Source organism: Vipera berus (genome assembly GCF_964194415.1).
Source record: "Vipera berus genome assembly, chromosome: 6".
Lineage (NCBI taxonomy): Eukaryota > Metazoa > Chordata > Lepidosauria > Squamata > Viperidae > Vipera > Vipera berus.
In genome coordinates this window covers 69,930,466-69,957,246 of record NC_138208.1, presented here as the reverse complement: position 1 = coordinate 69,957,246, position 26,781 = coordinate 69,930,466, and the positions used below count along the sequence as shown (strand labels likewise).

Below are 26,781 nucleotides of genomic sequence, written 5' to 3'. Positions count from 1 at the left end.
TCGCAGACGATCTGGTTGTTACAGTGACCCAGCCAGAGAATTCTGTTGTGGACCTGATGGAGATAATAATGCAATATGGGAAGGTTTCTGGATTTAAAGTTAATGCACAAAAAACTAAAATTCTGGCCAAAAATATGACAGTATCGCAAAAGGCTCTTTTAGAAGGACTAACTGGATTTGAGATTGTTAAAAGGGTCAAATATTTGGGGGTGTTTTTGTCACCCTCTAATACAAAGTTATATAAAAATAACTATGAAAGATTGTGGGGAAAAATCCAAAAAGAAATGGAGAGCTGGGAAAAATTGCAATTGTCTTTGTTGGGGCGAATCGCAGCAGTGAAAATGAATGTCCTGCCTAAATTTTTATTCTTATTTCAAATGATACCGGTTCTTAAGAAAGATTCTAATCTGGAGGAATGGCAGCGAGGTATCAATAAATTTGTTTGGGCAGGGAAAAAGCCACGAGTTAAACTTAAGATTATGCAGGATACTCGTGAAAGAGGTGGTCTTAAAATGCCCAATCTTAAATTATATTATGAAGCTGCTGCGTTAGCAGGAATAAGTGATTGGATTAATTTGACACAAGAGAGATTATTAAATCTTGAGGGCCATGACTTGTTGTTTGGCTGGCATGCATATTTGTTGTATGATAAAAAGGTAGATAATGTGTTTAAAGCACATATTTTAAGACAAGCATTGTTGAGAGTTTGGAAGAAGTACAGACATAAGTTAGGTTGTAAGATACCATTGTGGGCAATCCCAAAACACGCAATAGAAAATATAAATGTTGGTTTCAAACATGATGTGACTACGTATAAGGAGATTTTAAGTTTGGAAAGAAATGTTTGGTGTCTGAAACCGTACAGTCTCTTGCGAGATGAGAAGATTGTTCAAACTTGGTTCCAATATATTCAGCTACGGGCCAGGTGGAAAGAAGATCAGAAAACTGGTTTTACAATGACTGATGAAAATCTGATAAAGCAAATTAGAAAGCAGGGTCCAGCACATATCAAACGGATATATCTTGCATTGATAGAAATTGACTCAGAAACAGAACTTGTTAAAGATTGTATGATAAAATGGGCCCAAAATATTCAAGAAGTTATTACAATGGACACGTGGGAAAAGATCTGGGTGAGGAACGTAAAATTTACACAAGCTCAAAACTTAAGAGAGAATTTTTATAAAATGTTTTATAGATGGCATCTAGATCCTAAAAAGCTTGCAAGTATGTATCCGAATTATCAGCCCAAGTGCTGGAGGTGTGGCGATGAAGATGCAACATATTTTCACATATGGTGGACTTGTAAAAAGGTTAAGGCCTTTTGGATAAAAATTTGGTGGAACAAGCAGAAGATTTTCAAGCAAAGGATAAAGTTTTGCCCACAATTTTTTTTGTTAGGTATAATTACAGATGCTGCGGTTGTGGACACTAAGTTGATGTTGAATTTAACTACGGCAGCAAGACTCTTAATAGGTCAATATTGGAAGAAGGAGGAACTGCCGACTATAGAAGAATGGACTTTAAAGGTTTCTGACCTGGCAGAGATGGCAAAGATTTCGGCTTATTTGAAAGATCACTCACAAGAACGTTACATTATGGAGTGGAGAAAATGGATTGAGTATATCCAGAACAAATATGGGACTAAAAAGTTTCATGTAGCATTTGAATAAGTCTTCCTTTCTTTTCTTTTTTCTTTTTTTATAGTTAATAGTAATAGTGTTTGTAGTTATCCTATATGAGCTAGAGAGTGATAGATTTCAGAGTTTATGGTTGTTAGCATTTGGATGTTTATGAGTGTTTTTTTTTGTTTTTATACCCTGTACTTAGCTCTGGGAAGTCGGGGGGGGGGGAGGGGGGGAGGGGTAGGGAGGGATGGGTATGGGAGGGGGAGGGGGGATTGTTAAAGATAAAATGTATGTTAAAACTTTTTAATTAAAAAAAAAGAAAGTTTTTCTTTTTAATTCTTAAATGTACATGGAACTTCTTTCATCCAGAGTAGAAGGAGATTCTCCCAATGGAATAAAGCATATCCTTTGGAAGGTTCTACACTTCTAGTAAATTACCGTATATACTTGAGTATAAGCCGACTCGAGTATAAGCCGAGACCCCCAATTTCACCCCCAAAAACTGGAAAAAGTTATTGACTCGAGTATAAGCCGATCCGCCGTTCTGCAAGCCTGAATACACAGGAATACCCTGTGTGGCCGCGGCTCGTCGGCAGGTCTCCGTTCCTCCTGCCGACCTTTGGGGAGGTTTGGGCGCCTCCCCAAACCTCCCCAAACCTCGGCAGGTCTCCGTTCCTCCTGCCGACCTTTGGGGAGGTTTGGGCGCCTCCCCAAACCTCCCCAAACCTCGGCAGGTCTCCGTTCCTCCTGCCGACCTTTGGGGAGGTTTGGGCGCCTCCCCAAACCTCCCCAAACCTCGGCAGGTCTCCGTTCCTCCTGCCGACCTTTGGGGAGGTTTGGGCGCCTCCCCAAACCTCGGCAGGTCTCCGTTCCTCCTGCCGACCTTTGGGGAGGTTTGGGCGCCTCCCCAAACCTCGGCAGGTCTCCGTTCCTCCTGCCGACCTTTGGGGAGGTTTGGGCGCCTCCCCAAACCTCCCCAGGTCTCCGTTCCTCCTGCCGACCTTTGGGGAGGTTTGGGCGCCTCCCCAAACCTCGGCAGGTCTCCGTTCCTCCTGCCGACCTTTGGGGAGGTTTGGGCGCCTCCCCAAACCTCGGCAGGTCTCCGTTCCTCCTGCCGACCTTTGGGGAGGTTTGGGCGCCTCCCCAAACCTCCCCAAACCTCGGCAGGTCTCCGTTCCTCCTGCCGACCTTTGGGGAGGTTTGGGCGCCTCCCCAAACCTCCCCAAACCTCGGCAGGTCTCCGTTCCTCCTGCCGACCTTTGGGGAGGTTTGGGCGCCTCCCCAAACCTCGGCAGGTCTCCGTTCCTCCTGCCGACCTTTGGGGAGGTTTGGGCGCCTCCCCAAACCTCGGCAGGTCTCCGTTCCTCCTGCCGACCTTTGGGGAGGTTTGGGCGCCTCCCCAAACCTCCCCAGGTCTCCGTTCCTCCTGCCGACCTTTGGGGAGGTTTGGGCGCCTCCCCAAACCTCGGCAGGTCTCCGTTCCTCCTGCCGACCTTTGGGGAGGTTTGGGCGCCTCCCCAAACCTCCCCAAACCTCGGCAGGTCTCCGTTCCTCCTGCCGACCTTTGGGGAGGTTTGGGCGCCTCCCCAAACCTCGGCAGGTCTCCGTTCCTCCGCGCAGACCTGCCGACCTTTGGGGAGGTTTGGGCGCCTCCCCAAACGTCCCCAAACCTCGGCAGGTCTCCGTTCCTGTTTGGGGAGGTTTGGGCGCCTCCCCAAACCTCCCCAAACCTCGGCAGGTCTCCGTTCCTCCGCGCAGACCTGCCGACGTTTGGGGAGGTTTGGGCGCCTCCCCAAACCTCGGCAGGTCTCCGTTCCTGTTTGGGGAGGTTTGGGCGCCTCCCCAAACCTCCCCAAACCTCGGCAGGTCTCCGTTCCTCCGCGCAGACCTGCCGACCTTTGGGGAGGTTTGGGCGCCTCCCCAAACGTCCCCAAACCTCGGCAGGTCTCCGTTCCTGTTTGGGGAGGTTTGGGCGCCTCCCCAAACCTCCCCAAACCTCGGCAGGTGTCCGTTCCTCCGCGCAGACCTGCCAACGTTTGGGGAGGTTTGGGCGCCTCCCCAAACGTCCCCAAACCTCGGCAGGTCTCCGTTCCTGTTTGGGGAGGTTTGGGCGCCTCCCCAAACCTCCCCAAACCTCGGCAGGTCTCCGTTCCTCCGCGCAGACCTGCCGACCTTTGGGGAGGTTTGGGCGCCTCCCCAAACCTCCCCAAACCTCGGCAGGTCTCCGTTCCTGTTTGGGGAGGTTTGGGCGCCTCCCCAAACCTCCCCAAACCTCGGCAGGTCTCCGTTCCTCCGCGCAGACCTGCCGACGTTTGGGGAGGTTTGGGGAGGCGCCCAAACCTCCCCAAAGGTCGGCAGGAAGAACGGAGACCTGCCGAGGTTTGGGGAGGTTTGGGGAGGCGCCCAAACCTCCCCAAAGGTCGGCAGGTCTGCGCGGAGGAACGGAGACCTGCCGAGGTTTGGGGACGTTTGGGGAGGCGCCCAAACCTCCCCAAACAGGAACGGAGACCTGCCGAGGTTTGGGGACGTTTGGGGAGGCGCCCAAACCTCCCCAAAGGTCGGCAGGTCTGCGCGGAGGAACGGAGACCTGCCGAGGTTTGGGGAGGTTTGGGGAGGCGCCCAAACCTCCCCAAACAGGAACGGAGACCTGCCGAGGTTTGGGGACGTTTGGGGAGGCGCCCAAACCTCCCCAAAGGTCGGCAGGTCTGCGCGGAGGAACGGAGACCTGCCGAGGTTTGGGGAGGTTTGGGGAGGCGCCCAAACCTCCCCAAACAGGAACGGAGACCTGCCGAGGTTTGGGGACGTTTGGGGAGGCGCCCAAACCTCCCCAAAGGTCGGCAGGTCTGCGCGGAGGAACGGAGACCTGCCGAGGTTTGGGGAGGTTTGGGGAGGCGCCCAAACCTCCCCAAACAGGAACGGAGACCTGCCGAGGTTTGGGGAGGCGCCCAAACCTCCCCAAAGGTCGGCAGGAGGAACGGAGACCTGCCGAGGTTTGGGGAGGCGCCCAAACCTCCCCAAAGGTCGGCAGGAGGAACGGAGACCTGGGGAGGTTTGGGGAGGCGCCCAAACCTCCCCAAAGGTCGGCAGGAGGAACGGAGACCTGGGGAGGTTTGGGGAGGCGCCCAAACCTCCCCAAAGGTCGGCAGGAGGAACGGAGACCTGCCGAGGTTTGGGGAGGCGCCCAAACCTCCCCAAAGGTCGGCAGGAGGAACGGAGACCTGCCGAGGTTTGGGGAGGCGCCCAAACCTCCCCAAAGGTCGGCAGGAGGAACGGAGACCTGCCGAGGTTTGGGGAGGCGCCCAAACCTCCCCAAAGGTCGGCAGGAGGAACGGAGACCTGCCGAGGTTTGGGGAGGCGCCCAAACCTCCCCAAAGGTCGGCAGGAGGAACGGAGACCTGCCGAGGTTTGGGGAGGCGCCCAAACCTCCCCAAAGGTCGGCAGGAGGAACGGAGACCTGCCGAGGTTTGGGGAGGCGCCCAAACCTCCCCAAACGTCGGCAGGTCTGCGCGGAGGAACGGAGACCTGCCGAGGTTTGGGGAGGCGCCCAAACCTCCCCAAACGTCGGCAAGTCTCCGTTCCTCCGCGCCCTGCCTGCCTGCTTCTTTCCGCTGCAGAAAGAAGCAGGCAGGCAAGGCGCGGAGTTTGGGGAGGTGCGCGCGCACCTCCCCAAACCTCCCCAAACTTCGGCAGGTCTCGGACGGCGGTGGCTTGGGAGAGGTGCGGGCGATCCCGGAAGCACCAAAGCCTCGGCCGCGCACAAGTCCTCGGTAAGTTTTTTTTGTTGACTGGAGTATAAGCCGAAGTGGAATTTTTCAGCCCAAAAAGTGGGCTGAAAAATTCGGCTTATACTCAAGTATATACGGTAATAATGAGCAACTTCCTAGATTAGTTAAGAAAGGCGAACCCATTGACTCTTTGAAGATGCTTAGCCATGGCTTAGGCAAGATGTTTTCCCCCCTGGCTCCCAGAGCTATCAAACCAGATTGAGATGGCTATCTCTTTATTGGGAGATACTGTATGGTGCAAACATGTGGGTGATCATTGTTCTCTCTCCTTGATCCAGAGAGGAGTTCCAAGAAGCTGATACATTTACCAGTTCCTCTAGTCCAGGGGTAGGCAACCTCGGCTCTTTTATGACTCATGGAATTCTGGGAGTTGAAGTCCACGAGTCATAAAAGAGCTGAGGTTGCCTACCCCTGGTCTAGTCAATTCCTCTATTGTTGACTCCACAAAAGTGGAGCTGCCTTCAGTCTGCCATTACAACCCTGGAAGTCCTTGCTACTGTATTTCTTAATTTCCAAAAAGGTGGAAAAAGAGTGTTCATAGCAGCTTTACCCAGCTTTGGCACTCTCCAGATACATGGGTTCTCAATTCCCAGGATTCTCAGGCACAATGATTATTGCTGAGATTTGATTTGGCAGCTGAAATCCATGAATTTGGATGGTGTCCAGCTTATGTAAAGCTGCTCCAGAGAAACATCCTTGCCTGTGTCCTCATATTATGACTCTTATTGGAAGTGTCAGGAAAAGAAAGAAAAAGAAGAAGAGATAAAGAGGATGTCTTTCCAGAAATAATGATGGTGTTCTAATATAACTCAATAAATCCCAAATTTAATTTGTGTCAAAACTGGGCAAATCTTATTGAAACTCCTCTGATTTCTAATTTGACCCCTCCCTGATCTTTTCCATGCTCAAAAGTTACACAGGATCAGATCTAGTTGTAGCTGGATGGCTATCACTAAGGAATTCCAAAGAGGTAAATTAAACTGGGAAGCTAAAAAAAATCCACAATAAAGGCACTGAGAGGCTGCTTCTAAGGCTGGCTTTTGGTCATGTACAGGAATCATAAGGAGTTAAGCTAGCTAGCCTGAGAGTATCTTTGTTCTGTACCAGCCTGCTACCGGCCCTGCAGAAAAGGCAGGGACAACCCCTTTTATAGGAAGGCAAGAGGCTGGAACTAAGCCTGCCAAATTTATTAACATAAAAACATAAACAGAGCAAAGAGAGCAAAGAGAGCAAACACGAACCATGAAACAGGAGCTATTCAAACGGTTGCCCTCCCACACATTCCCCTTTTAAACAGTTCAGGGCGTGGCTTCTCTCTGCCTCCTTCCAAGGTGCCCCATTGCCTTCCTCTGTTTACTCCTGATTGACTGCCTCCTGCATCGGGCGTCCTTGAACAGGGCCAGCTGTGGGTCATCTTCATCCACGCTGTCAGGGTCACACAGCTGGGTCTGCGTCATGACCAGATGGGAGGGGCCTGGCTGAGGGCTCTGTGGAGCCTCAATATTATTCTCAGCAAGCTCTCCAACACCCCCCTCCTCCTCCTCTGAATCGTCCGACCCAACTGCTGAACCCACAGGCTGACCCTGAATCACAACAATCTTTATATTTTGAAACTTATAATATCTCCCAAAGTCAAAATAGGAAATTTAGGACAAAAAAGCAGCCTTAATTCCCTTCCAAATGCTGAATTTTAGCTGGACTTAAGCTCTATTATTTACTTTGTAATTGCATGGTGCTTAGTCGATTCTCCCTGTGAATATTCCTTAAATCTAAACCAGATCCATTTGTAATAATATGCAGATACATAATGCTCGAGGCTTACCAATACATGTTGAAAAGTTTTTATAATCTCAGACCCAGCTTTTCTTTCAGAATCTGTCATCCTTGAAGTGGGAAGATACGCTTAAAAAGTGCTTGATGACCCCACATAACCCTTCACAATGAAGGGAGGTTTGTTTTTCAGCAAATGAAGCACGCAGAGGAAAAACGCCTGCCAGCTGTGAACTATGGGCCATTACATTTTACTGTACATGGGCTCAACTCCAGCCTGGGTGTTAACACAAAATTCATTCTATATAATGCAGAACAGCTGAACATACAGTAAAAATATAGTGCAAAACTGAGTCTGTTGGTCAGTTTTCTAAAGTTCAAGACACATCACATTCACTGGCATGGTAAGTTATGGGTTCAGATAGAGTATGTTTAAATGTCACCTCCCATTTGAAGGACAAAACCGTGTTACAAGGCCAAATGGTACTTGAAAATGAACTCTGAAATTTGCCTTCTTTTAAAAACACGGCTAGTCATTGCTTTATAAACAGATGTATTTAACAACAGCATTACAACTGGAATCATTTTGGATAGCTCCAGCTAGGACAGCCAAGTGAAATCTCCCACCCAAAGTGGTGCCTTAAAGATATACCAGACTACGTCGCCTGTAATTCTCAGCCAGCATGGTTAGAACAAGTGAGGTAGATGCTGGCGTAGCATCAAGCAGTGGCCAGGAGTATATACATTAGAGGCACTTTATGTCTCTATAAAAATTCATTGAATTTAAAGCAGGTCCATTAAAAACAATAGGATTTAAATTAGGCATGACCTACTGTAAATCTCATCTACTTAACTGAATTACTGTAAGTGTTACTAATTTGGGGAAAAATTTAACTTCAGTATGTCTGTATGCTAGGTCATCTGAGAACAGTTCTAAATGAGATCTAACTTAATTCAGGGGCATCCATAGAGCGGGACATGAAGGAAAGCAGATATTTAATTGAGGTCCCGTTCCTTTTTTCCATGTGCTACATATTTTTATGCATATTGTACATAAAAATAAATTGTCATAAAAAAACACCTCCGAACATTTCTAGTTCCATTTATTTTAATGGATCCATTCTACTTATGACTAGGTTTGAATCCAAGCCACACATTTTAAATACAGGTAGTCCTAGGCTTATGACTACAATCAAGCCCTAAATTTTGTTTTGTAATAATGCCGCTTGGGGTGTGTGTGAAAGCCCTAATAAACAGGCATATACATAGAATGAAGGCTACTGCTAAGCTTGTAAGCCGCCCTGAGTCTTCGGAGAAGGGCGGGATATAAATGGAATTAAAAAAAATAAAAAAAAATAAATAAGACAGTTATTAACTGAATTTTGCCCCATTATACAACCTTTCTTGCTGCAATTGTTAAGCGAAACACTGCATCTGTTAGGCTAATAACACCGCTGTTAAGTGAATCTGGCTTCCCCATTGACTCTGTTGTTAAAAGGTCACAAAAGGGGATCACGTGAACCTGGGACACTGCAACAGTCATAAATAGGCCAATTGTCAAACATCCACATTTTGATCACATGCCCACAGGGATGCTGCAATGGTCATAAATATGAAAACCAGTCATAAGTCACTTTTGTTTGCTGTTGTAACTTTGAATGGTCACTAAAGAAATGAGTGTGTTGTAACTTTGAATGGTCACTAAAGAAATGAGTGTAAGTTAAGGACTACTACACTGAAAGCATGACCAATCTGAGCCTTCATTATAATTGGTTGATGAGAAGTATCTTGTTCATCATTAAAACCCTGTGAAAGTTTTATTTCATTTTAAAATAAATGTATAAACCTCTGGCTCTGAGCTACTTCCAGTGTTCATATTGTTGTGACTCAGGGCCAGCCTGTGGGTCCGACAGCCGGCTCCGATGTATCGGAGGACTCAGATGTGGGGGAGGAGGGAAACGAACCGGCTGATGATGATGATTTGGAGGCTTTGCAGAGCCCTCAGCCGGGGACCTCTTCTCAGCTGTGTGAGCCCGAGAGTGCGGAGGATGATGACCCACAGCTGGCCCTGTTCAAGGACGCCCGACGCAGGAGGCAGACGAGCAGGGACAAACAAAGAAAGACTATGGGACTCCTCGGGAGGAGGCACAGGGAGACCACGCCCTGAGCTCTCTATAAAAGAAGTGTTTGGGGAGGGGCTGGTTGCTGAAAGCAACTTTTTCCGCTTGAGAAGACAAGCTCTTGTGTTTTTGTTAACTGCGTAATTAAATCTTGGCAGAAGCCTTTTAGCCTTGGACGCTTTCCAGACTCTTCTTTTGATTAGGGGTGCGAGAAGAGGGCTGGTTCAGAACACATATAAACCTCTGGCTCTGAGCTACTTCCAGTGTTCCCGGCTGGTAATCCCTAAAGGTAAAGGTAAAGGTTCCCCCGCACATGCGTGCTAGTCGTTTCCGACTCTAGGGGCCGGTGCTCATCTCCGTTTCAAAGCCAAAGAGCCAGCGCTTGTCCGAGGACGTCTCTGTGGTCATGTGGCCGGCATGACTAGACACCAAAGGCGCACGGAACGCTGTTACCTTCCCACTGTGGTGGTCCCTATTTTTCTACTTGCATTTTTACGTGCTTTCGAACTGCTAGGTTGGCAGAAGCTGGGACGAGTAACAGGCGCTCACTCTGCTACGCGGCACTCGGGATTCGACCCGCCAAACTGCCGACCATCTGATCGACAAGCTCAGTGTCCTAACCCACTGAGCCACCACGTCCCTTTGGTAATCCCTATCTATTGCTAAATATTACACACTTCTAAGCTGTTGGTGTTTCTAGGGAAGACATATATCAGACAAAAATATTTTTAAAAACTTACTATCAGTTCCCCATAGGAAGAGAGGAGACCAGCTCCATAGGCTTTGATAGATTCATTTTGTTTGCAGAGACCGAACTCAACTGTAAACCAATAGAACTAAGAAGAAGAGATTATTAGAACTTATCTGAGAAGGAAGAAACAGATTAATGAGAACAAATTATGAGGAGTAATAGAAATTTTCCAATTCTTAATCCAGAATTTACTACCACTCATCCTTGTGTTAGTGGAATTGTTTGTTCATCTGCCTTGGTATTCCTTTGTTGTGATGAGAGAGTATTATGTTGGCAACCTTTCAATTTTATCACTGTATCTCTACTTGATACAACATTTGATGCATTCTGGAAAAACAACAACAGCACAATATCCACCAGCTGAATTGGGACCACCAAAGTTCGCTTCTGTAAAGGAAAAGGGGGAATGCAAATATGTCCCAATGGGAATTGCTTCTATCTAACCACTTTTTCCAATGTTACACCTTCCGAGTGTATTAGAAAACACTTCCTATTTGGATGGTTGGAGATAGCCATGCTATGGGTGCTTGGATCCTGGATGGCTGGATATGGGGAGGAATGCTATACTATGAGAACATTTTGCAAGAAGTACCCATGATCATAGAATATCTCTCCCTTTCTCTCAACATGTCTGTAAGGACAGCACAAGCTGCATTTTCTTGCAGAAAATAAGTAATATTTCCTGGCTCTTTGGAAAGCATAGAATATTTATATGATATGTTCTATTGATGTGCATTACTGCAGTGGCGTAGTGTGGGGGGGCAGGGGGGGGCCGGCCGCACTGGGCGCAACATCTGGGGGGGCGCGACCGGCGGGCTAGGGCAAGGCTGCTCGCGAGCGAGGGGTATCTGTGCCTGCGCCGACACAGAAACGCTTCTCTCTCCGGGTGGGGGAAGGCTCGGTGGCTCTCTGGGTCTATATACGCCTCTGTATGCGCACGCCGCCGCGCGCTCCTGCGAACGAGAAAGAAAGAACGGCAGCGGCGGCGTCTGCGAGCCTCGCCAGCGGCAGCATTCCTCGGTGTGGGCGTGCCTGCGTCTTTGGGTGTGAGGCTTTCGGAGAGGCTGCCTTTGGCTCCTGGTACTTGCAGCCGGTGTAAAAGAACAAGTCTGTGAAAGCGGGCGAGAATTTCAGGGGGGGGGACGGGAGATCGCGGGAGGCTCGATTCTTCTTACGCCAGGGGGGTGCCAGGCATGCGGTGCGAGAGCGAGGGGGCGCAAATTACTTGCCTTGCCCCGGGTGCTGACAACCCACGCTACGCCACTGCATTACTGCATACATGTGATTCCTTTGGCATTGTATTTCTGCTGTGAAAATGTGTGTAGGAGATGACCAGGCTGAGCCTGAGGGAGGGGACAAACACATCAAAAGTCAGGAGTCCCTGCATGCCTGCAAAAGATCAAATGCTTTTCTTATCTCCCACTCATTTCCCTTAACGGCCAGTTGGTCAGATTCTTGTAGAGCGCTTAAGCTTACAATAAATCTTTATACTCATTTGAACTGCCTGAATCTCCTGATTTCCCCTGTGCTTGACAATGTGATTTGTACTCACTGTTGATAATTTTTCAATATCTTCATCAGATGCTCCAAGAGAAGCCATCCCAATATCCTAAATCAAGCATATTGATTTTTATTAAAATCATAAGATGTTTTGCCACTCCATTCCATAAAAACCTTTCAGAATTATATCTTCTTTTTTTGTTGTTAAAAAGGAAAAAAATAATAGAACACAAAGAAATATATATATATATATAGTAAAAAAAAAGAAAGAGCAGAGTTATATTATTTTCAGTAGCATCTTCAGGAGGTCACTACCTCTCCCCACGAGGGGCAGGGCTTGCACGGCAATGCTACATTTTATTTATTAAATTTTTAATGCCATCCATCATCCCTGCAAAGTGACTCTGGGTGGCTTACATGTTATAAAACAAGTTAAAAATAATAATAATAATAATAAAAATTTTAAACATGAAATATTAATGTTATTTTATTGTTAAAAATCATTATTGATTTAATTATAGCATTAATTATTAAGGTTATAATAAAAATATGAAAGCATTGCTTTGTCATTCTATTTCCCTACTCCTTCCCTTTAGGACCCAGCAGCGTACCATACCAGTCAAGAAGAAAGAATTAAAAAATATGCTGTAAAAAGTCCCCTGGTCTGTAACTTAAGAAGGGGGAAAAAATTTGGAAGCTGAAGACTTATGTAGACTGTTCTCATGTGAACTAAACTCAAGCAAATGTTCAGTTCGGAAAACTGTCTCCATTTAATCCAGTATACTTTTGCTGACAGTAGTCACTAAAGTACTGTAGGTGCAGGAAGCCAAAAGATTGCTCACAACGTTGTCCTTCATCAACTGACCAGAGATACTATATGGTTCCCTGGAACTCAGAGGTCTAATAACAATAGCTGGACACATTCTCCATTAATTTACTTATGAGAACACAGAGCCTTTTCCCAGGAATGTTTATACTGCAATCAAGGTTGTCATCTTTAGGATAAACATCTGTAGGGTTTGTTCTGCCTGCAACTTCCCTTAGGTCAATTTATTATTTCGTGATTGTTAATAATGCAATATAGAGCCAGGACTTCATATTTGGATTCTTATTTAGCCAAGAAAAAGAATGTATGGAAGTGAAGCATATACTCTCTAATATGAAATAATCCACCCCGTGTGATTTGAACATCTGGCAACTTCAGTGCAGAGCTGTAAATCAGATGGTTTATCCTAAAGCAATTTAAGCCAGCATTGCTCAGTCCAACCCAGGCAACAGCTGCTTGCTGAAAATGGCCTGTGCAGCATTTAAAAGAAGGTATAACAGGAGACAGTTTGCCATTATCAGCTGCTACTGTTGCTCTCCAGAAAGTTATGGAACAATCAGCTGGTCGAAAATGCAATGACACAGGAAGTGTGGGCACATTTTAATATGGCCATGAAATTCCACCACTCTGCAAGCTGCACTGGTTAACACTCAGCTTTTAGGTATGATTCAAGTGCTCGCTGTTGTCTATAAAGTTCATCGTGACATGAAGTCAGGTTATTTGAGGGATGGATCACCTATATCCCATATTCATTCATTAATATCAGGCAGAGCTGGTACTTTTCAGCTCCTTTAAGTAAGCTATGCCAACTATCAGGATACAGGAAGTGGTGCCATGGCACCTGTCCTTTGAAGTGCTATTTCCCCTCATAAATGCATGTGACTTCCACTTTAATGATATTTTGGGGGTCTTCAAAAATGTAGCTATTGTCCCAGGCCTTGGGATAGAGCATGTGAAGATTTTTTAAACATATGGGATATGGTAAGTTTTTTCTATCAGCTGAAATCTATCCTCCTCCACCTCCTCAGGAGCTGTGGTGGTGCAGTGGTTAGAACGGAGTACTGCAGGGTACTTCTGCTGACTGCCAGGTGTCAGCAGTTCAACAATTCGATTCTCACCGACTAAAGGTTGACTTAGCCTTCTATCCTTCCGAGGTCGGTAAAATGAGGACCCAGATTGATTCTGTAAACTGCTTAGAGAGGGCTGTGAAGCATTGTGAAGTGGCATATAAGTCTAAGTGCTATTGCTTCTACTGTTGATGTTGCTATTGTTATCATCATTATTTCCCAAACTTTAAACTTATTACATGATAAAAATGCTTTTAATAGACATGTTACTACATATTTTTATTTTTGAAGGAAAATATTTGTAGCTCAGGGTTGAAATGAGGGGTCCTTGGTGCTCTCTGAGCTTGCTTGTTTTCTTGCAGACGTTTCATTACCTTAATTGATGATGTTACCTAGTTAGGGTAATGAAATGTCTGCAAGAAAACAAGCAAGCTCAGAGAGCACCAAGGACCCCTCATTTTTATTTTTCTACATCACCCTACTTTAAAACCTTGATTATGTTTTGCTTTTATGCTTTATAAATTCCTCTAGAAAAATATTTTTAAAATAAATACAAATGTACAGTAGATAGACTCAGCCTTTTCTTTACACTTAAGAGCTAGAGTGACCCCTTCTGGTTTCATGAGTGAGGTTCAGAATCCACATAGCTGCCTAGCAAAACTTACCTTCTCTATCAAATTTCCTAACATTCCTCCAACTTCTGCTGTGTTTTGCAAAACTTTGCCCTAAAAATTAATTCTGCTTTGGTAGGTACCATTAGACAGAAATTATGGTCATCTCCTATCTGGTCTAAATTACCAAGTAAGATGTCAGGTAGGACACTGCCTAATACTAGGTCAAGCTGTTTGTCTAGCTCAATATTAACTATATTCTCTGACAGAGTTGAACAAAAGAAAGTTTTTTGCAGATGTTAATAAGAATTCCAGAGGAGGAAATAATTTTTGTAGAAGACGTAAATGGAGTGCTAGATCCAAGCTTAGACAAATCATCCCAAAGGAAAAAAGGAAGACAGCTTCCAAGAAAAGAAAGACAACTTCCAAGTACGGTATACATACAGACAAATATATATATATATATATATATATATATATATATATATATATATATATATATATATATATATATATATATATATATATATATATATATATATATATATATATATATATATATATATGCTTGCAGAGTTGGTAATTTCCCACTCTAATATTGACATAACATCCCAATGTAATAAGGAGAACAAAATTACCTGTGAAAACTGAGCAAAGTCCATATCAGCTAACATGGGAACATGGCCCAGCAGTTCGTGGCAACAATCCCTGCCAAAATAAACAGGTTAAAAATTGCCATAATGGTGTCACCTCATTTTTAATAAGTGAAAACTCTTGATTGCCACATCAAACCACAGAAATCCTATGATCTACAGTATATATGTACCGTCTTGTTGTTTCAGCGGTTTCTTTTCTGCTATATTGAAAAACCTTGACATAACCGATTCTCCAGGTGGCGTGTGGATTTCAAAAGCTATGCAGGAGTCAATTTCCTACCTATTTTGCATGTTTACCAAAGGACTACCCTGAGCAGACACAATCCAAATTCAAAGCAAATGGAGCATCCGTAGACCAGTTCCCAAGGTGGCCCAAAACTACTGCAGCATACACCTGGCATATTCAGTCCTCTATCAGTTGAGGAACTGGTCAGAAACCTTGAGGGACAGGTATCAGAACACGAGTACTTTTAATTTGGAAAGGTCTCCAAATGATCCTATAGCCAGCCATTTCTGAAATGGATGAAATGGCCAGCCAGATGAAGGTGCAGCTCCATTATGAAATATTTTAAAATATATCTTAATCTCTAACATAAGATTTAGATGAGTGAATCAGCCAGTGTTTTGGAGTTTAATAGCCAGTCAGAGTGCTGGCTGGAGTCTTTCGTCACAATAATGCTTTCTCTGGTTGCACATCCCCAAAGAAGTAACTGATTAAGTCAGCTCACCACAGTGCTTGGATATATAACATGCTCCATGTGTACATGCACAGCTACAGTCTCAACTGGGTGGTTGGCATAATACACTGGCAGGTGGTATTGAAGGAGAGATGGTAGCTGGGGCGGAAAGCTGGTGGTCATGAAAACATGGTTGCACAGTTTCTTTTTTAAAAAGGGGGCAGAAGCTCAAACATAAAATGACACACTAATTCCCACAATATAAGAGTGGATGGTAAAGGTGATGGAATTAGCGGAGATGGCAAATTGTTTTAATTGTTCCATGCACCTTGGAGTATAGTCATGCTGGCTGCATGAAAATGGAAGCATCTTCAGACAACACTTGGCTAAGAAACAGAGATGAGCACTTGCCCCTAGAGTTGGACATGACTGGACAAGGAAAACCTTTATCTTTTATCTAGTTTTCTTTCTACGGTATTTGGAAACTACTTCTGGATTTTTGCTTGAAACAGAAAAAAACCCCAGAACTTTGATTTTAGGTTTTGATATTAGAATGAATTAGTTATTATATAAATGGCTTGGAATGTTGTGAAATGTAAAGAAAAAGGCTGAGGTTGTAATTATTTTTTTTGTATTTTATTGCACTGAAATAAGTTGGTAGTCACTATTTCTTTCTTTCTTTCTTCCTTCCTTTCTTTCTTTCTTTCTTTCTTTCTTTCTTTCTTTCTTTCTTTCTTTCTTTCTTTCTTTCTTTCTTTCTTTGCACTTCACTCTCTCTTCCTTTCTCTCAGTTCTCTAATTTTTGTTTCTTTTTGTATGTTTATCTTATAATGAAACTCAGTAAAATCTATAAAGAAAGGCAGCAGCAACGGGGTACCAGCCAATAAAAAGATCTTAAGGATTCAGTGATGGCTCAGGATCCTCCCAAACCAAAATGCCAATGTATATTAACATTGACCTTAACTGTGTTGGCTGGCTCCATTGAGTATTATGGTGTCAGATCACAGATACCCCATCCAAGGAACAGACCACTGTAGTGCTGGTAAAGAGGTTTTATATTATATTGTTGTTTTAAATATCATTCATTACTGTATAAGACCTGTGGTGGGACAGTGGTTAGAATGCAGTACTGAAGGCTACTTCTGCTGACTGCTGGCTGTCAGCAGTTCGATCCTCACTGGCTCAAGGTTGACTCAGCAAATGAGGATCAGATTGTTGGGATCAATATGCTGACTCTGTAAACCACTTAGAGAGGGCTATAAAGCACTGTGAAGTGGTATGTAAGTCTAAGTGCTATTGCTATTGCTATATAGAAGATGTAAGATACATACAGTATCATGAAAAATTCAGAATGAGAATGTTCCTTCCTTTTTATATGAGCTGCATACAATTCCATGCCTTTGCAAAGTTGTATTTAGGAGGAGTTTTTTCAGACTAGGTTTACACTACAAATTGTTCTGTCCCATCTTTTCTTTGGCAGCTGACCAGACTACCATCTGTGCCTGTAAAAGGATATTGATTTCTTTTCCACTTTGAAAAACTACAAAACAAACTGCAAAGCAAAGAAGGAAGAATACCTGGTCTCTTCCAATATTGGTCTCCTATTAGAGAATGCAACTGGAAGAAAGAAGGGAGAAAGAGAAGTAGGAAGTCTGAATGGGTGGGAGTACACATGAGCAACCCAGGTGTAGTTTAAATTTCAGAGAAATTTATACAAACATTTTTTAAATGATAGAATTTGGCAGTGCCCATGCTGATATTGCTATTGCTAAGCACATTTGATTTGTACTTAGACTGTAAGCCGCCCTGAGTCTTCGGAGAAGGGCAGGATATAAATGGGATTAAAATAAAATAAAAATAAAAAATATTGGATTCTGATGTCAAAAGTTGAAAAGAATGTAATGAAATATGGCTGAAAACAAAACTGATGGATAAAAGAAATGAGTGTGTAGCCTAGCCAGAAAAGAGTGTTGGGTGTGAACACATCATAAATGATTGAGGCTGACAGTGAACAACTGTGTGAGTGCTAAGTGAGCAAGAATCTTAAATGCTTCCTACTTTTTTTTTGCCTACAAGTTACTTTTTAAGAATTACATCCCTTGTGTCCCAATTCTGGAAAAACTGAAATGCTGGCTTTGCCTTCTTCAAACTGGAATCATCCAACATTTTGAGACCATGGTTGGCAATTCCAGGGCATGGCATCAGTAGCAGCTGTTAAAATGCAGCCTTCAGTGACACACTTAGAAAATCATGACATGTACCAAATTACTTCTACTTACGGTTCTGGAGAATGCATGGGTGATGACCAATGTCTTATGTACTGAGTACTCTGGAAGACACGAAATGCCAGGGCAGCAAGGAAATCCCGAGCAGATAGTAGCCCTGCAGCTGGTCTCAACCTGAAGCCTGTTCTTTCTATAAGAGAAATTTACAATGCAGTTCGAGTCGTGGTGAAAATATATTTATACCTGACGAATGATGCAGTGTACCAAGCTCTGCTGTTACTTTATTATTCCATGTTTATGTTCATTGTCCTGCCCAGAAAATGTCTCTGTTTCACACGTGCATTTCTTGTTAATGTAGGGCTCTTCCCTTTTGTATTCTATTCTTCTGCAGGATTGTAACTTCCCATCTAGTCATGGAACCTTGGATAAATGATTTTGGAACTTTCTCAGGGTATTTGCCCCTCACAGAGCAACATGCAAAAATGTAAGAAAATCAAACAAGTTCACAGTGATATCCCCAAGGGAAGTGGGGGAGGAAGATCTGAAAATGAACTCTACTACTAAAAGAAAGCTGATGCCTGCTCAGAAATGTCAAGGATTTAGTATGAGCTGTTCCCATACTCTTAGAGTCAGAAGCTTTGCCCCAAAGTTGGAAGCTATCCTTGGGAACATTGATCCTTTCACCTGCCCTTATCTGTTGTCTTTTCTGGATAAAACTCCCCACAGACTTTTCTGGGTACTTGAATGGATTGGTATCTTTGTCCTCTTCTATTGTCTCATCAAAGATCAGGAACTCAAGGCAACTCCCTGTGAACTAGGCTGGCTTAAGAAAGAGTCACTGACCCAAAAATTCAAAGTGGATCTCCCTAATGCCAATTCTCAGCCATTAAACACAATGCTGCCTAAATGGGACCCATGAGGCTATAAGCTAAAAAAGAGAGGGGAAACCATTAAGCTATAAAATCATAGTGTTCAAAGTCAGCAAACGTCATCAACTGTGTTCTTGAGATGTTGTCATGAAAAGAGAAGCTGTTCAGTATAATTGATTTCATCAGGTTTATAGCTCTGGTGGTGCCTGTGATTCCATAAAAGCTGCTATCATCATCTCTTTCAGAGGTTTCCTTTGAGGTCAATTAAAGTCCTCTTGAATCCGTGAGAATAAGTTTAAGAAGGCAGTGTGACAAATGACGCATTTCAACTCTAACTAGCAAGCACGTATTGCAGCACATGGATAGGAGCTAATAAGGACAGAAGCAGCACCCATTTGAGACATGCAGACGGAGTATTTATGGGGCTCTTTTCCTGCTAAGGTTTAAGAGCATACAATAGTGGCCAAAATTGTGGTAACCTTTTGGGAAAAGTGTACAGTAGAAATGCCACCTTTGGTTAAGTTCCCACCAATTTTTCTTCTAATTTCTTTATAACTGTAGCCTTGTTCACTTAATAATACTATTTTACATCACTTTCTGGGCAACCAGTCAACTCTTTGCACCATTACTTTAATTGTATTATGTTTTACAAGCTCACTCAATGAAAGAACACAAAAAAACTCCAACCAACTTGATAGTGATCACATGACACACTGACAAATGTCCTCCTCTCAGCTTCAGTACATGACATCAATAACTGAATCCTACTGTGATCTGATTGGCTCATTCCCAAAACAAGATGACACCTGATTGGCTCTCTAAACCCTCATGCTCATTGGCTACAATCAGATGAAGGAAAGCTACCTGATATCAACCTAAGCAAGTTGTGCTTCCTTTTTCTGGTTATTTGACTATAGCTTTTCATAGAATACAGTACAGATAATTGAACAAACTTTGTTGCATTACATTCTTGATTAAATTATCTTTCCACTGATATATAATTTCATGGTACTACTCCAAAAAAAGTGGTGTTATTAGCCATCAAACCTCAAAAATACACTTTTCCAAAAAGGTTTCCACAATTTTGGCCTCTACTGTAGGTTACATCACTCTCGACAACTTCAAAGATGGTAGCAATGCCCCATCTGACAGCAGCTTGCAGGCTTCATTCTGTCCTGTGTCCACTCAGCCACAAAATAGATGAAATAAATCTTTTTCTGAATGCCTTAAAATGTTGCCTCCATGCTTATAATTCTTCAAATAGTGTAGGGATTTCTCCTTGTTCTATCACTCGTAAACAAAATAAAAGTCAGTGGTCAATACTATGCTTGAAATTGTATTCAATATCACTTTTTAAAAAATTAACACCAGTGTGTAGGTTTCCAAAGGTAGTCCTGGTGTACTGCTGCCTTTGGCAAATTTCAAAAACTGGCTGACTTCCCAAAACTACGAGCTTCTTCAGCTGCATAAACCTTCAGAGTAGAATGCTAATTATTGGGCTAGAGACAGTGGTGGGACTCAGCCAGTTCGCACCACTTCGGCAGAACCAGTAGCTAATTTTTTGTTGCCCAGGCCCAGAATGGATTTCCGGAAGTGGCATCCACACAGAGAACCGGTTGTCCACATATTTGAATCCCACCACTAGCTAGAAAGAAGTGCCACATTGCTTGGCCTGGAGGCTCCTTGAAGTGTGTTTCTACACTAGCAATCCTACAATTGTGCTAACCTGTTAGAAAAGCAGAGACATCTTGGAGTTGAGGGATACAATCCGCTTGGTATCCACAATATTTTTCTAGTTGATGAAAGGCTTCCAGGTACTGCTTACAGGCATGGGTGGGGTAGAGGGCACTCAGCTTCTGGTAAATTTCTTTCCTGAAAATAACAATTGTTAACTAGCAAAAAGTTCACTTAAAAAAATAAATAAATCAGAGTCTGTATTTTGTGTCCACTGAGTCTACAAATGGACTACCCTGATCACCATTTTCTTATTTTGACCCTTCCCTCCTCATGGATGCTTCTGCTCCAAAAATTCTTACTATAATGTTTTATGAGGAAACCTTGGTGCTCTCTGAGTTTGCCTGTTTTCTTATAGACGTTTCATTACCCAAACTAGGTAACGTCATCAGTGCTGGTAAGGAGTGGGATTTGCCCTCCATTTATATTCTAGTAACCTTTCCTACTTTGGTGCCCTCTAGATTCAATGGACTGTGTCTTTTATCATCTCCAATAAATGTGGGGTGCTTCAAATTGTATTCTAGTACATTGGAAAGGTAACAGTCTGGAGAATTTGGCCACATGAATAGCTGAACATTTAAAATAAAATAAATATAGACAAGTCAGCTCGTTTCCCTAAGTAATATGACTGCTCTTTTTTCTAAGGAAAGATGGGCAAAGACATGTATTTTTATGGGTGTGAAAGATACTGTAGCATACAAAAGTTCCATGAATCACTATTTATCTAAACTGCAATACAAGCATAGCAAAACGAGGTTAAAGTACTATTGCAGGTAGACCTCAACTTACAACCAGAACTGGGATCAGAATATCCGTTGTTAAGCAAGGCAGTTGTTAAATGAGTCACACCTAATTTTAATGACTTTTTGCCACAGTTGTTAAGTGAATTGGTGTAGTTGTAAAGTAAATCATGCAGTTGTTAAGTGAATCCAGCTTCCCCCATTGACTTTGCTTGTTGGAAGCCAGTTGGGAAGGTTGCAAATGGCGATCACATGACCCTGGGATGTTGCCACAGTCATAAATTCATGCTGGTTGCCAAGCATATGAATTTTGATCCTATGATGTGGGGCTGCTCTGACAGGCTGCTCTGAGAAGACCAGTTACAAGTTACTTTTTTCCAGGGCCATTGTAGCTTTGAATGGTTGCTAAGTATTTGATTATAAGTTTAGGACTACCTATACTGTAGATGAACATGAAAACGGCAAGATAGCAATAGCAATAGACTTATATACTGCTTTACAGCCCTCTCTAAGCAGTTTACAGAGTCAGCCTATGTCCTCATTTTACTGACCTTGGAAGGATGGAAGGCTGAGTCAACCCTGAGGCAGTGAGATTCGAACTGCCAAACTGCAGGCAGCGAGCGGTCAGCAGAAGTAGCCTGCAGTACTGCATTCTAACCACTGTGCCACCATTGGCAGTGGCACTGTCAATTCCCCATGTGCAGAAATCCCTTCCATGAATCACTATTTATCTGACTTCATATACGTTGAAGTCATACACTTACCAAGTAGCAGTTTCTTCAGCAGTGTACTCAACTCTTGGCAAAGGGTCACCCCTGGAAAGGCAAAGAGAATCAAAATAGCTTCCATCTTTGAGCTTTTTATATTCGGTATATATGATCCATATTGCCAAGCTTCACACAGCCAGGCAAAATTAAGAAAGCAGATTTCAGTAGGCTATCTTTAATGCTAAGCTGGAGTAAATACAGAAACCTAGAAACTGCACTATGGTTTTCCTAAGCTCATTTATAGGAGCTAATTAAGGCAGAGTCTCTGAATACTGTATGTTCAAATGCTTTTTCCCAGAGTTTTCTGCACTTGGGCTGAGTTGTCATTTGTGAGATAAGCTGTCCCGCTGCTCCCTCCCTCCCCATTTTTAACATATGTGTTTTCTTCCATTTCTCTCTTGGTCTCCCCACAACCTCTCACAATTGCTAGTTCTTGAGGGGTTTTCTTAAGGTATTTTATCAAGGAAGGCTGACAACGCAGGAAGCCATAGATCTTTAATGAAGCAACCCAGTGCTCAAATTTTCAGGCAGAACTGCATAGCTGTTGGCCTGAGGGCCACACCAGGCTTTGGAGAACATATCAGGGCTGCATTCTGAAAATGAGTGGAGCCATGTCCTGTTTTGGGTACCTTAAAATTAAGGACAAAGGTATTCAGATTACATAAAGCTTATTCTTTTGTTCAGTTATTAATTTGTTGCACTTACTGTCTATAGTTAAATGCCAGCTCAGCAATAAAAGCCCTCCTTTTCCTATATTCTGGATCAGCATAACCCTAAAAGAAGAAGAAGAAGAAAAATGCTGCTTGCCAAAATCTAGTGCTTGGATTTAATTGTGACAATGAAAAGAGAATTTTAGAAAATCTGAAACTTAAGTGAACATTGGGACAAAAGATTTCAGATTTTTTTTATGGTGCCCTTAAAAAGATGAGAAACAGAGACATGATAAGCGATTTGCTGACTTGTTTTGAGTAGGTGGGTTTTGCCTTGCCTTTCAGCTTCACTCTGGAGGCAGTGTATGAAACCAAACTTGCATGAAATTAGGAGTTTGTTGTATTCCTTGACTATAAATGGGGAGGAAAGAACCAAGTACCAGTAAACGAGAATGTTTGTAGCTGAGGGTTGAAATGAGGAGTCCTTCGTGCTCTCTGAGCTTGATTGTTTTCTTGCAGACTTTTCATTCCACAAACTACATAACCTCATTGGTCACTAGCATTAGTCACTAGCACTGATTATGTTACCTAATTTGGGTAATGAAACATCTGCAAGAAAATAACCAAGCTTGGAGAGCACCAAAGACTCCTCAAAGAGCCAAGTGGCAATTGACATGTAGAGAAAACCCTTCCATACTTTTGGTGTAATTGATCCATCTAGGATTCCATAAAATGTTTTCATCTTTTGTTCAGTTTGGTTCAATAGCTACAACCAAAACCCAATTTGTCAATGTTTGGGACTATAAGAGTCTTGCCCAGCTCTTATTTTGCCTTCAGTGGAATATGTGTAGATCTATTTGGATTTGAGCAAGCATGTGTTGTTGCAGTTTCATCTCTCTTCTACATAAGCCCCATCACAATCAGTCCTCCTTCATTAAAAAAAATAGTTTAGTTTTTAGAGGACAACATCAGCATGGACAGCCAGTCTTCAATCTATATTCTGAACAGTGGTTGTAAGAAGAGTAATTATGCTAGGAAAAATAAAAAGAGCAACTATCTTCAACTGGATGGTTATTGTACCAAGAAGCCTCTATTTTATTATTGGTCCAAGATTTGATAGGGATGTTGGTAACTCCAAGCCTAAATAATTTAGAAAGATACAAAATTAACTTACTGGGTGGTCAAAATTCAGATCAGGGTCGAACTTGGTGATCAGATGATGGCAGTAGTTGAGATCTCTGATTTTCTTTGGGAACCATGGAACTGTTGACAATAGTATCAATTGCACATTGTAAGAATGTGACATCTACAGGCTTCATGAGAGTAGCAATTTATTTGTTCAGGGGTATCACATACACTATTTTTTTGCAGTGTGGTACCTTCAGAGATGTTTACCCCACAAAGCCGCAAATCGAAAACAGTCTAGAAATTCTGATAGTTGTAGTTTCAACATTTCTGTAGATAGGCTCAAACTATACAGTCAGACAAAGAAGTTGATAAATGAGATCATTATGAAAATAATCTTGACTCTACCAGCTGAGGGATTGTTTAGGAGCTGATGAATATAATGCCAATGTTCCTTCATTATCAATTGAAAGACCTCTGCTTATCAACATGACATTTTGCTACAATAATAAATAGAATCTAAATCCATACAGAGAAACTATTGTACAGATAAAATGTGGCTCTTGAATCACATATTATCTTTAAAATTCTGTCTAATGGCCTTTAAAATCTTAGCATGTTGGTTTAATTATAGGAATCCCTGGTGTATACTGAAGAGGTATATTAGGAAGAAAGAAGGTAAAAGCCTTTTATGACATACCTTTTTCTTCTCTGATAGCTTCCACATCCTCTGCCACTCTCTTCAAGGAATTTAAAAGACTGCTAACCTCACAGTCCTGAACTTCACATCTTACAAAAAATTCAAGGTTGCCATCAGCGTTCTTTGATATTCCAGCTGCTCTGCTTTCAAAATGATGGATTTTGGCTTCAAACATCTATAAAAGCCCAACACAGGAAGACTTTTTTTAAAAAAACCACTTTAGTTTGTTAAAGTAAACGAAGTGCAAACCTGTTTTTTCTTCTAAGAATATTTCCCTTTAATACTCAAAACAGATCAACCACTTCCCAAAATATTAATCACTCCCCTAATAAACAATTCATAATATCTCTTGTTTATTTTCACACAGAGTAGAAGATACAACCATAGAACTCTCCAATATATCTGAATTATGCTTAGAATTCCCAAAGATGCTTCCGAGTGTGCAAAGTGTGAACCAAATCTAAAGGCAGCTGTGTGTTTTGCCTGTAGATGTGCAACAGCTCAGAAAAAATGTTGTTACTCCTGAGAACAGAATTATTATTTTTGTTCTCTACTTCTCCTTTAAGTTGAAGAGTGCTGCTGATACAGGGCAAAAGATAAAGATGTGTTTAAATCTGGCAGATACCTCAAGAGAAAGAGTACAAGAACAGCCACGAGCTCACAGAGATGCTGTAGGAGGTATGATGTTACAATTAAAGGAACTAGTAGTACTAATTTTAAATCCCCATCTAGTTCCAAAAAAAATCTTGGACTAGTTAGTTTCTCTGTTAAAATCATCCCATGGAATTTTCATTAGGATAACATGATGAGGAAGGAAGAGACAGTATCTGTGCTACTTTGAACTCCTTGGAAGAAATCCAGGATGGGAATTTAATGTCCTAAGTAGCACAAACAGTACTGAATGAACGTGCATGAAACATCAAAAGAGAATGGTTGAGTTTCCTTGCCAAAAATATCCAAATATATGTGTGAAATATATTAATGCAGTTTATCGTTTGCCTTCTACTGCTAAGCTTGTAAGCTGCCCTGAGTCTTCGGAGAAGGGCGGGATATAAATGGAATTTTTTAAAAAAATGGGCTGGGTATCTATTGATATAATTCCATACAGCAGGAAATCCAGCCTATCCTGAACTATGGAATTGGGGTAAAGTGTGCCAAGAGGTGCTTTCAGTGTCAGCTTTCTACAGCCTGTTTCCTTCCACGAACCTTTCCATTCATCAGGCTTAGATTGGAGACGTCTCCTCCTTTCTTTTTCCTCCTCTCCTTTCAAACTGGGAAGCACCGAACCCCAAGCTTTAATGGCCTTTTCTCTTTAGAAGACACAAGGTGTGAACCTGTTGGTATAAGGCAGAACTTTCAACAGACGTACCTCGAAAACTCGAACTGTCTTGGAGATGCTGGCTTTCTTCTTGTTGCTCAGGGCGAAGGTGAGGGTCAGCATAGCGCTCCGCTCTTTTCTTCTCCGAGTCAGATCCGGGGATAGCTGCGTCTCTGACGGCTCCATCTCTAGAGATCCGAAGAGCTTGAGAGCGATCCGAAGAGCTCTCTCGCGAAGGTGACGGCGGTTTCCCCGACGGGATCGATCTATTCAGCTGCCCAAACGCGTCTTCTAGGAGCGCGGCGGTGGGGTTGCCTACCTCCTTCGGCCGGGGAGAACTGGGGACCGGATTCTCAAGTACGGGACAGGTGGTTCCCGTAATGCTTCCTCTTTCCTTCAATTTAGTGCCTCCAGCGCCAATGTGAGGCCGTCTGGGGATGACGGGAGGGGACTTCAGCACATCCGGAAGGTACCAGGTTGGGGGGAATGTTTGGCACGTGATCTATCCCACTGTCAGTGATCGACCCTCGGAGACAGAATAACTCTCGCCTCAAACTGGTTTGACAATGACTTTTGCGGTTCTTGCATTGTGGTGTAATGCTGGGGTGTGTTTTTTCCCCCGGCTTATGTATCAAGTTTGCCCATTTTTTAACTGACCGCTAGCTGCTTTGAGAACCATGTGTGTTCAGAGACGCTTAGAAATGACTCCGCTCACACACACACACACACACACACACACACACACAAGAAGAAAAACAACCAAAATAGACTAGACAGAACATTCGATAGCAGTCTTCAGACCGCTTAGGCTCAGAACATTTCAAAGGCTTTATTCTAGTTGTGTGAACATTACTCCTTTTTTCCCCTCCTGCTCCGGTACAAGAGGGATGCTCTTGGCTGTCAGCTAAATTGATCTGCTGTAGTGGGTAAGAAGCCCGTACACATTCAGTCGCATTCGCACCGTACGCTGGGCTTGCCTGGAATTGGATTGTACGTAGTTCCGACGTTGTAGGGAAACCTAGCTATTGTGATTTGATATTCTGTGATTCAGAGCATCATAGATTTTATTTGAGCAAGCAGATAATAGGAACTCAGCAGTTGTGCTTCTTTGTCGGGGTTTATGGATAAACGTGACATTTAAGTATGGTTCTTCAGTTTACTTGGCAGAAATTCCACGGAATTCAGTGGAATTTACCCCAAGGCAGATGGTGGCATCGGGGAAGCAACCTCGCTCGAAAGGCTCTGAGGAAGGTTTGCAGTGT

General features: G+C 43.1%; 1 protein-coding gene across 1 annotated transcript in view; it reads right to left on the bottom strand.

Moving 5' to 3' along the window:
- LOC308669777 (tyrosine 3-monooxygenase-like) overlaps positions 1-25,705 on the bottom strand; it is a gene marked incomplete at both ends in the record, with an annotated part of 32,931 nt that extends 7,226 nt beyond the window's left edge. Inside the window, 10 exons of the mRNA XM_081330652.1 lie at positions 10,044-10,139; positions 11,607-11,663; positions 14,697-14,766; positions 17,671-17,806; positions 20,212-20,357; positions 21,724-21,774; positions 22,432-22,499; positions 23,551-23,639; positions 24,202-24,376; positions 25,571-25,705. Of these exons, the coding sequence (XP_081186778.1) occupies positions 10,044-10,139; positions 11,607-11,663; positions 14,697-14,766; positions 17,671-17,806; positions 20,212-20,357; positions 21,724-21,774; positions 22,432-22,499; positions 23,551-23,639; positions 24,202-24,376; positions 25,571-25,705 (1,023 nt within the window). The remainder of the gene's footprint in view (positions 1-10,043; positions 10,140-11,606; positions 11,664-14,696; positions 14,767-17,670; positions 17,807-20,211; positions 20,358-21,723; positions 21,775-22,431; positions 22,500-23,550; positions 23,640-24,201; positions 24,377-25,570) is intronic.
- Positions 25,706-26,781: the final 1,076 nt, after the last annotated feature.